This window comes from Podarcis erhardii (assembly GCF_964252035.2).
Source record: "Podarcis erhardii genome assembly, chromosome: 7".
NCBI classification, from domain to species: Eukaryota; Metazoa; Chordata; class Lepidosauria; order Squamata; family Lacertidae; genus Podarcis; species Podarcis erhardii.
The window spans coordinates 65,732,203-65,741,894 of NC_138511.1; the positions used below are offsets into that span (position 1 = coordinate 65,732,203).

General features: G+C 42.4%; 1 protein-coding gene across 1 annotated transcript; it reads left to right on the plus strand.

Moving 5' to 3' along the window:
* The first annotated feature begins 625 nt into the window (after positions 1 to 625).
* TMEM50A (transmembrane protein 50A) lies at positions 626 to 9,642 on the plus strand. The gene is made up of 7 exons (XM_081869835.1): positions 626 to 809; positions 2,803 to 2,913; positions 3,638 to 3,750; positions 5,930 to 5,997; positions 7,056 to 7,148; positions 8,658 to 8,724; positions 9,182 to 9,642. The coding sequence occupies exons 2-7, from the start codon at positions 2,821 to 2,823 to the stop codon at positions 9,225 to 9,227; spliced, it is 480 nt and encodes a 159-aa protein (XP_081725961.1). The 5' UTR covers positions 626 to 809; positions 2,803 to 2,820; the 3' UTR covers positions 9,228 to 9,642.
* The last annotated feature ends 50 nt before the right edge of the window (positions 9,643 to 9,692 follow it).

A 9,692-nucleotide genomic window follows, 5' to 3' on the forward strand; every position in this document is an offset into this window, starting at 1 on the left:
GCAAACTTGTCCGGAGTGCTGTTTTCACACTTTAAAATTCAGCTTTTCCCCCCCAAACACACAAGGGGAACAAATCTAGGCATGAATGTATACCCGCTCCTTCTGTGCATCTGCATGATTACTGTTCTGACTCAATTCAGATATTATTAATTTTCATATTTTACCGGCATAACGCTGCTTTTTTAGTTGGAAGACCTGAGTTTGAAAGAACGTGAACTTTTAATTATACCCCTTTGGGGCGAGGAAAGAGATGCTGGTACCAAATCGTGCTGCGATTAAGCCCTGCCTTTACTCCGAATGAACAAGGCGCGCGCGCACAGCTTCTACACCAGGCACCATTCTTGTCCCCGCTGCGCGGTCAACATTTCACCACGCTAAAACCCCAATAAAGCAAGTTTGCTCATTTATTATTCTGCATGGTTGCGAGTTTTGAAAAGTAAAACGTTAATAAATATACACTTCTTTTTATTAAAGCAGTGCCGCCTTCCCATTTGCAATCAAGCGCAACCAGCTCCAAGACATTTGCGTCCATGAAGGGCACCAGTGCGCATGAGCGGACTTAGCTGCTCCCTTTTGTTTGTCCGAGCCCAGCCATTAGCATCGCAGCGCCTGCGCAGTATAGGCGCCTTCTCCGTAGCTTCGGCCTTTTCAGCATCCGGGTTCTAAGCCCGTGTCTTTGTTTACTTGGTAGGGAAAGGGGCGGTTCGGCTTGCTTTCCGCTGGAGGCGAGTCGGTCAGCTGAGCCAGGGCGGCGGCAGCGGCGGCTTTTCCCTTCGAGCCGGTTGTCCCAAGAGCGCTTCTGAGGCGAAGTAAGTGCGGACGGGGCGTCGCTGGGGCGGGTGGGGCGGCCAGGAGGGAGACGGGAGCTGCGTATCTCGCGGGCAGCCGCTGGGCCCGCAGGGGTGTGTCGGGCTGGAGATAGAGCGGGGAGCGCCGCCGTGCAGCGCCGAGGCTCAGCTTCTTTATTCCAAGCCCCAATAAGTTCCGTGGGACTTCATCCTCCGGAAGTGTGTTTCGGGCGACGGCCTTCCATCAGTTTTCCCCTCGCCTTGGATTCCGTGGGATTTGCTCCCGAGAAAGCGCATTTTAGATCGCATCCTTCCCAGAGCTGGGCCACCCAGCCTCCAAACTGGCCGTTGCCATCCACTTTACTTGGAGGAAAGCCTCACTGAATTCAGTGGGGTTTACTCGTGAGGAAATGCGTTTTCCACAGCAGCTTTCCTGGAGCTGGCCTGTCCAGCCTTCCAAATTAGCCCACCCCATCTCTTCTGCACTGAATTCAGTGGGGTCTGTTCCTCAAAAAGTACATTTATGGTAGTTGCCTTCCTGTCAGTTTTACTCACAAGCCCCATTGAAATCAGTGGGATGTGCTCCTCAGGAAGTGGATTTAGAGCGGCAGCCTTAGCTTAGAAACTTGGATTGGGTATCCAGCCATCATTTGGCCAGTACCATCCTCTTTACTCTGAGAAATGGATCCCTTTCAGTTGAATGGGATTTGTTTCCCAGCCTTAATAGAGCTTTTGTTTGGATTGATCTGCCATCCATCAATTCGCCAGTTTCATCTATTTTGGATGACTTTTTGTTCGCCGCCTCTGACCCATAATATGATCTCTGGGGGGTTTGGATGGCACAGGGACCACCAGGATGAAAGCACTTCCCCTGCAAGTGGGTGGGTGGCAGGAGATATTCAGCTCCATCTAATTCTTGAGATTTGTATACACCTACTAGTAGGTTCTTTGGCTGACCTGCAGGTTAAATCATGGTAAATTTACTCAGGAGTAGCTCCAGTATGTTCAAGGTTACTGAATTTTAAGAAGGTATGCACAGAACTGGCCTGCACACACTTTCTTGGGAGGAAGCTTCATTCAACACAGGGGTGGTGGCATGGCTATAGCCAGGATTTTTGTTTGGGGGGGGGCGCAGAACTGACATGATGGGTCAGCTAAGTATTTCCATAGTTTTACTTGTCCGGGGCGGAGAAGCTGCCCCTCTTTGGCTACACCCATGGATGGTGGGAATTGGAATCTCAGCACTATTTGGAGACCATCCAATTAGGGAAGGCTGAACTTATTACAAACTATTGCTTTGAACAAACTAGTTCCATGGGGTCATGAAGAGTTGGACACGAATAAATGACTATACTACTACTACTACTACTACTACAACAACAACAACAACAATTGCTTTGATGAGGTTAATTCTCAGTTATGGTGTTTGGGTGGTAGCCTGATTATTAATGTAATATAACTAAGAATCGCCAGACAACACAGGGCAAAGTAGCTGTGGCTTACCTGTACAGTTTCAGGTCCTTTCATCCATCCCCTGTGTGCAGTTCAGTACAGTAGAATCCTTCTCATTTCTTCTCCCTTAAACAAGTATATTCCCCCACCCCATGTTGAAATTATACCTCTTGGGAATTCAGCTTTCCAATTGTGAGGCTGTGTTGCTTTGTTTTCTGGCTATCCTTGATTGCAAGTGAAGTATTAACTTCCTTTGGAAAATTTGACCATTGCATTTCTCACATCCCTAGCAGTATTTCAGCTACATTTGTGTGCTACTTTTGTGTTTATTTCCTTATGTGTCTGATTTTATCTTTTATTCTCTTACTGATATTTGTAACATTGTGTTGTTTTTAAAAATGGTTTTAATGTATTTTTAGAAATGTCTTTGAGCTTTATTTGTAAATGGTAAGTGATATAAGAATAGGTTTAAATAAATTCTTCTCACTTCAAATGCAGTTAATACATTTAAAGCCACGCACCTAAACAGAAGTTGAGAAACAAATTTCATTTTCTCTCCTAGGTTTTCCAAAACTCAAATATGTCTGGGTTCCTTGAAAACATGAGATGCTCTGAGTGTGTTGACTGGGGAGAAAAACGAAATACAATAGCTTCTATTGCTGCAGGAGTGCTGGTATGTATACTTAAATCTCTTGTTTGCATTTCTGTTTTTCTTAAGTTTTGCAGTGTTGTGGATTCTCCTCATTTGTAAATTTGTGCATGTTAAAAGCCCACTTTAGTTTAATTGAATAAAACTGTGCATATAGAGTGATACATTACAAATGGATAGCTCTGTTAGCATAGTATATTAAAAACAAGAAAGCATATTGTACTTTAAAGTGTACCACTTCTATGGTGACTAGAACCTGCTTTGTCAGATGCAGTAAGTTGTGTTTGTTGGCAGATATAAAGATACATACATGTGTACAAAACAGACAGAAAGGGCACAGTATACAAGAGATACTGTATGTGACAACATTTTAAGAAGCCCAAATGTATGCAGGGTAAGAATAGCAACCCATTCACACAGTAGTAATTGGTGATGGCTGTGTCTTCCTAGTTTCTCTGTGGAAATTTAACACCTGTAGCAAAAAAGAAACCCACAGCTTCAGTTTAACTGAAGCTAAATAGAATCAAATCTGATATTTCTAGTTCACCAGTTCCATACTGGAGCTTCTAGGATCTTTTTACTGAATTTTACTTTGTGGTTGACTGAGCATCAGAACGTCCTGGGCAACCGAAATGTTTTGCCACCGGCTTCTGATTGTTACCATTATTGATGTCTGATAGAGTGGTCATAGTAGCTTTACAGCAACATTGTATTGAAGATCATGTTGGAAACTTTTGTGTTCAAATAGTTCTTTACAGGTTGGTGGATTATCATAGATGCAGCTGTTAAATATCCACATTCAGATGACTTCAACCATTCATACCATGCTTGTGGAGTGATAGCTACAGTTGCATTCCTAATGTAGGTACTACTAATATTCTTACAGGATTTGAATAAGAATGCATATTGTAAAAATGCTAGTTGGATTTCTTATATTTATTTAATTAATTATTAAAAACTTGCACTGACTTATAAAATGAACCCATTACTTGTTGATATGGATTATGGGATATAGGTTCCAAGATGCAGGCTAATGAACTAAAAGTACTTGCACTGTGTTAGCATAGGATGACTGTTTTGTAGCCTAATCCTAGGTATACTAACATAGAAGCAGTGTTGTGGGTTTTTCAGATTTGAACTGGCAAAATTTCATATCCATATTAGGGTAATTTGCGTGGGAGGACCCTATGGGCTGATCAAATTTAGCATACCGTATTTTTCGCCCTATAAGACGCACTTTTTCCCCTCCAAAAATGAAGGGGAAATGTGTGTGCGTCCTATGGGGCAAATGCAGGCTTCAGGAGAGCCGCAGCGCCAGCCCCACAAGGTCGGGGAGGCGGAACGCCGCCATCCCGCTGTGGTTTGGAGGCTGACGGCGGGGAGACGCGTGCTTCTCCCCGCTGCCAGCCCCGCAAGCTCCAGGGACAGCTGGGAGGCGCAGTGCATCTTCCCGCTGTCCCCGGACCTGGTCTGCAGGCGGGCGGCGGTGAGAAGAGCGCTTCTCCCCGCTGCTGGCCCCACAAGCGCCTGGGGGGGAAATAATTTTTTTTTTCTTTATTTCCCCCCCAAAAAACTTGGTGCGTCCTATGGGGCGAAAAATACTTTTATTTTACTTGTATTTAGTAAACAAAACTTTAAAAAATGAAACTGCCTAGCTTGTCTTATATTGTATTTGCAGTTGGAATCCATTCATTGTTACTAAGGAACTTATGAAATGGAAATATTTTCCACAGGAAAAATAGAAACTTGCCCAGAATTTTTTTTTGCTCCTACATCAGAGTTCAGAAGTCCACCCCACTGAACTTAGTGGGGCTTACTCTCAAATAAGTGGCCATGGCATTGAAGCCCTTGTACTGTTTTGGGGTCAGGAAAAATTTATACTAGTCTTTTATTTAATCATAATGATTTAAAATTATTATGCTGATTCTGGCATGGTACCTGACAGTTCTGAGGCTATATAATGAAAAGGCACAAACATGAAAAAAGCAGTATTCAGAATTTGAGAACATATCTGGACTTACAAGCATGCAACAGGGGTGGTTTATGTTTTGTTTTATCCTAGAATAGCACAGCTTTACCTTCCACTTTCTAGCTTAATGAGTTTCCCCGGTGACCCATAGTGTCTGTCTCGATTATATCAGAATGTAGTATGGTCTGGGTTGTCTCTATACTGGCATGATGCAATCTTGAGTAAGAAACTCCCAGACTGCTTCCTTGACTATGGAGGGGGTGAGTGAATTATGGCTGTCAGCCTCCTCTGGAGGAGGGATGGGAGAGCCAGCTGTATGCCATCTACCCTCCTCCCACCCTCTAAACTGTATTTAAGCCAGGCTCCTTTGAGTGCAGCAAGACCAGTACCAGAAATTTCATTGTCGGTTAACTCTGGTTTTGCTTATTATTTATGTATTTAAGCTAGATTGTGTTTTTTGTTTAGTCTGTATTTCAAGGTTTTGAATCTCGTGAGCTGCTTTGGGCACAGCATATTGTGCAAAAGCAGCATATAAGTAAACTCAATCATCAGTTCAGGGAGGGGGCGGTCAGTGGTGTTAAGATTCCTGAGCTGTGAAGCTTTAGTCTTCTGTGTTTGATTGTACACACTGAAATTTGAGAATAACTGCAGGCTTGTAGACAATTGATGTTTTGCAGTTGTGATTCCTACTTCAGTGATAAGATTCCCACTTAGTACTTGACTAATCTGTTTTGAGCTGCTTGAATTGTTCTTCAGAACAGCTGATTCCCAAATGCAAGGTAGTATTGAGGTATATGGAGAATTATTGTCATTGCTTCATAGAAAGCTGGTATAGCATAGCAGCTACGAGTCTGAGTTACGGAGCAGGAAGACTCTACCTTGAGTATGTCATGAATTCACTTGTCACATTAGACAAGACCCACACTGCAGTATGGATATAATACTGCCACCCTTGCTGTGTTGCTATAAGTATGCTAAAGGATAATGCACGTGAAGCAGATTGTAACGCTAAACAGTTCTATACAAATGCCAAGTACCTGAATGTGATATGTTATGTTCTTTTTAATGAAGGATCAATGCAGTATCCAATGGACAAGTGCGTGGGGACAGTTACAGTGAAGGTTGCCTTGGGCAAACAGGTAATCTTAAATAAAAATTATAGCAAGTGTGTGGGTGTATGAGAGAGAGATAGCGCTGCTAGGGGTGGGCCATATCAGGTTTTCAACATCACAATATATCACCAGCTAAATATCACAATACAGTGGTGCCCCGCAAGACGAACGCCTCGCAAGACGGAAAACCCGCTAGACGAAAGGGTTTTCCGTTTTGGAGGCGCTTCGCTAAACGAATTTCTCTATGGGGTTGCTTCGCAAGACGAAAAAATCTTGCGAGTTCCCGCGGGTTTTTTTCGCTCCCCCCCCCATTTCCTGAGCCGCTAAGCCGCTTATCAGCTGTTCCGCTGATAAGCCGACTCTCAGCTGATCGCTAAAAGCCGCTAGACCGCTAATAGTGCTAATCCGCTAAGCCGTCAATGGGCTTGCTTCGCAAGACGAAAAAACCGCTAGACGAAGAGAATCGCGGAACAGATTAATTTCGTCTTGCGAGGCACCACTGTATCTCGATATATCAAGCTATATATCTGCAGCAGTGGAGGGCCTTGACGAGGCTCCCTGTGGCGGGCCTTAAAATGTAAGGAAGTAGTAGATTTAATAAAAATATTAAATAAGTATATATTTAAGATATTTACAACTAACTTCAACTAAGTGATCTGTTTTGCTGTAAAGCACATCCCAAAATAGATGTGCATTGCAATTGCCATGAGTGCAATTTCCCAGCAAATGCATGGCTGTGATTATATATATCTTAATACAGCCTTTCTGGTTAAGCAGGGGTTTGAACCCAGATCTCCCTTGCCCCCACTCCACTGCACCAGGCTCTCAGAAGGGCTACTTTAGGGGATAGCAATGAAAAATGGTGTACCAAGTTTGTACATTTTGAAATGTTGCACTTACTCAGCCATGACACATGGAGAGCATGTAGATGTTTCCTAATGCACACAGGCTTTAGGTAGTTCTGAAGGGACTGTTAATTTGTCCTCTTCAGGTCACATATTGCCCATTATTTAAATATTATGTTATGAACAATGGAGCAGCTTGTTTTTAAAACAATTGGTGTGGGTTTGTTTTTTCTTTTGCAGGTGCTCGCATCTGGCTGTTCATTGGATTTATGTTGGCATTTGGATCTCTGATTGCATCTATGTGGGTCCTCTTTGGAGGCTATGTTATTCAAGGTAGAGTATCTGTTAAAGGCAACCTTTAAAATTAGCACTTTAGCTTGTGCTTATGTATACATTTTAAATTGCAATCAGGTTAAGTGCAGAGACCTTGTCTCTTGCATTATGAACACTACCTATACCCTATAACAGGCTTCCTCAAACTCAGCCCTCGAGTTGTTTGTGGCCTACAACTCCCATGATCCCTAGCTAGCAGGACCAGTGGTCAGGGATGGTGGGAATTGTCATCATAAAACGTCTGGAGAGCCGAGTTTGAGGAAGCCTGCCCTATAATAATGAAAGTGTCTCTTATGTCACTATCCTACCTAAAAAAAGGGGGGGGGCTTCTGTGTCATTTCTTTTGGAGGCTGAACTGTTGCTGCCTGTGGCACTGTCTTCCTTTTTCTGAAAGGATTTGTTAATTGTGGGCTACACTTTGAAGGCCTGTGAGTTGCAGCCTGGCATAATGATTGATGCATGATTGATTAGGTTGGGAGATTGCTGAGAATCCTGTGTATGGCACCTTCTTCTCTATTGGAGAAAGGCTGGTATAAATGCAGGAGGGATGGATGGGGAGCCTTTGTCCTTCCAGATGTTGTTTGACTACAACTTCCATCAACTTTAATTAGCGTAGCCAGCAGTCAAGAAATTAAGCAAGTGGCAGTCCCAACATCATCTGGAGGTTTGTGGGTCCCCCGCTTGTAAATATAAGCTAATGAGGCTGCAATCCTGAACACACTTACCAGAGTACACATATTTCGATCTCAAGATCATCATCTGAGGCCCTTCCTCCAGGTGCCTACCCAAAACAAGGTGCACCAGTTGGCTCCCAGGGAGAGGACCTTTTCAGTGGTGGCACCCCAGCTATAAAATGCCCTTCACCTTGTGCCTAAACTAGTATTCTCGGTGCCTGGCGAACACCTTTATTTTCTCAGCCTTCTAAATTAGTAAAAAATTTTTTTTGTGATTATAGACACTTTGGGAGTGTTAAGATCTGTGAAAATTTCCTGTGCTGTGACTTTACTACTATATTGAGTTGCATCCTCTAGCTGGTTTGATGCTGTATTATAGACTTTATGGTTTAGGACATGGGGACATAGGAAGCTGCCTTATACTGAGACAAACCCATGGATCCAACTAGCTCAATAATATCTACACTGACTGGTCCAGGGTTTCGGAGTCTCTCCCAGCCCTACCTGGAGATGTTGAACCTAGCACCTTCTACATGCAGAGGCTCTACTATTGAGCTATGACTCTTGATGATCTTATTTGTGTATTTAGTTGTTTTTAAGTAAGAGAATTTTGAGAACCATTGTGACAGAAAAGCTGTATAAAAGTGTTGTAAGTAAGCAAGTATATTCATTTTCCAGATTCTGGTAGCAATGGTAGCATAAGAAGGCATTAGGCAAGCCCTGCAAAACTTAACAAATCAGTGAGCTGGTAATTGTGCTTTTTTGAGGGGTTGGGGGAGGCTACAAATAAACTCATGGACTTCAGATAAAGGACATTCTTTTTTCCCCTTCCCAGACAAAGAAAAGATCTCTGTATACCCTGGGATAGCAGTCTTCTTCCAAAATGCTTTTATATTTTTTGGGTAAGCATATTTCTTCCATTCAATTGATTTGTTATTCTGTGTTTAAATCTCACATGCATGGAAGTTTAGTAGCTTGGAGCACTGTCATTCATACCAAACCAATATGTCTAGGTCACGGAATAATAATAAATAAGTAAATTTCAAATGGGTGAGCAGGACTGGCACAAGCACTGTTGCACCAAAACATCACAGAGCTAACACAGAGACACATGGAAGTATCTTTTTTTTCTAAAGCAGCCTTACGACCTGAATCCTAATCACACTTCCCTGAGAGTAAGTCTGGTTGATCTTTGTGGGGCTTTGTTGTATGAAAGATGCATAGGGCTGTGCTGTAGAAGACTATTTAAAATATTTTTATCTTCGCTTTCCATAAAATATTTTCAAGATAATGCTTTGCTCTGTTTGATGTGACAATTCCAACATTCTATGCAGTTAATCCTGTCTCTTTTGTTAACAGAGGCCTGGTCTTTAAGTTTGGTCGCACTGAAGATTTGTGGCAATAAGCAACAGAATCTGTCCTTCTATTTTAATTGCCCACTCCCTTTTGTAAGCATTTGTGCTCTGGTATCAGTGAGGATGAAAACTGACAGCGCTTGAAAATCATGAAATTCCTTTGTTTTTCATTCTCTTTGAGACTGTTTTCTACTCTTGGCTTATGACATTAAATATGTAGCATGTGAACTAAAATGTAAAACTGAGAAAGAGATAACACTTATGAAGTCCTCTTCCTGACTGTTTTTATAAATGAATATTAAACAATGTAAATGTTTCTTTTACAGATCATTTATATGTGTGTGGGGGGGGGTCTTCACAGTATAACTTATTTTTGAAAATGGGATTATGACTGGCTTTGGAAGGTTTTCAAATGAAAGAAGTTAATTCGGTGCATTAAAATGTAATACAAATGTACTAACATCATATTTGTTCTCTAGATTTATTAAGGGTGGCTTTCCAGCTGTGTTTGGGAT

Coding starts and splice junctions, on each gene's coding strand:
- TMEM50A (XM_081869835.1), top strand. CDS start 2,821: ATGTCTGGGTTCCTTGAAAACATGAGATGCTCTGAGTGTGTTGACTGG. Junction 2,914..3,637: donor CTATTGCTGCAGGAGTGCTG/GTATGTATACTT, acceptor GTGTTCAAATAG/TTCTTTACAGGTTGGTGGAT. Junction 3,751..5,929: donor GCTACAGTTGCATTCCTAAT/GTAGGTACTACT, acceptor TTTTTAATGAAG/GATCAATGCAGTATCCAATG.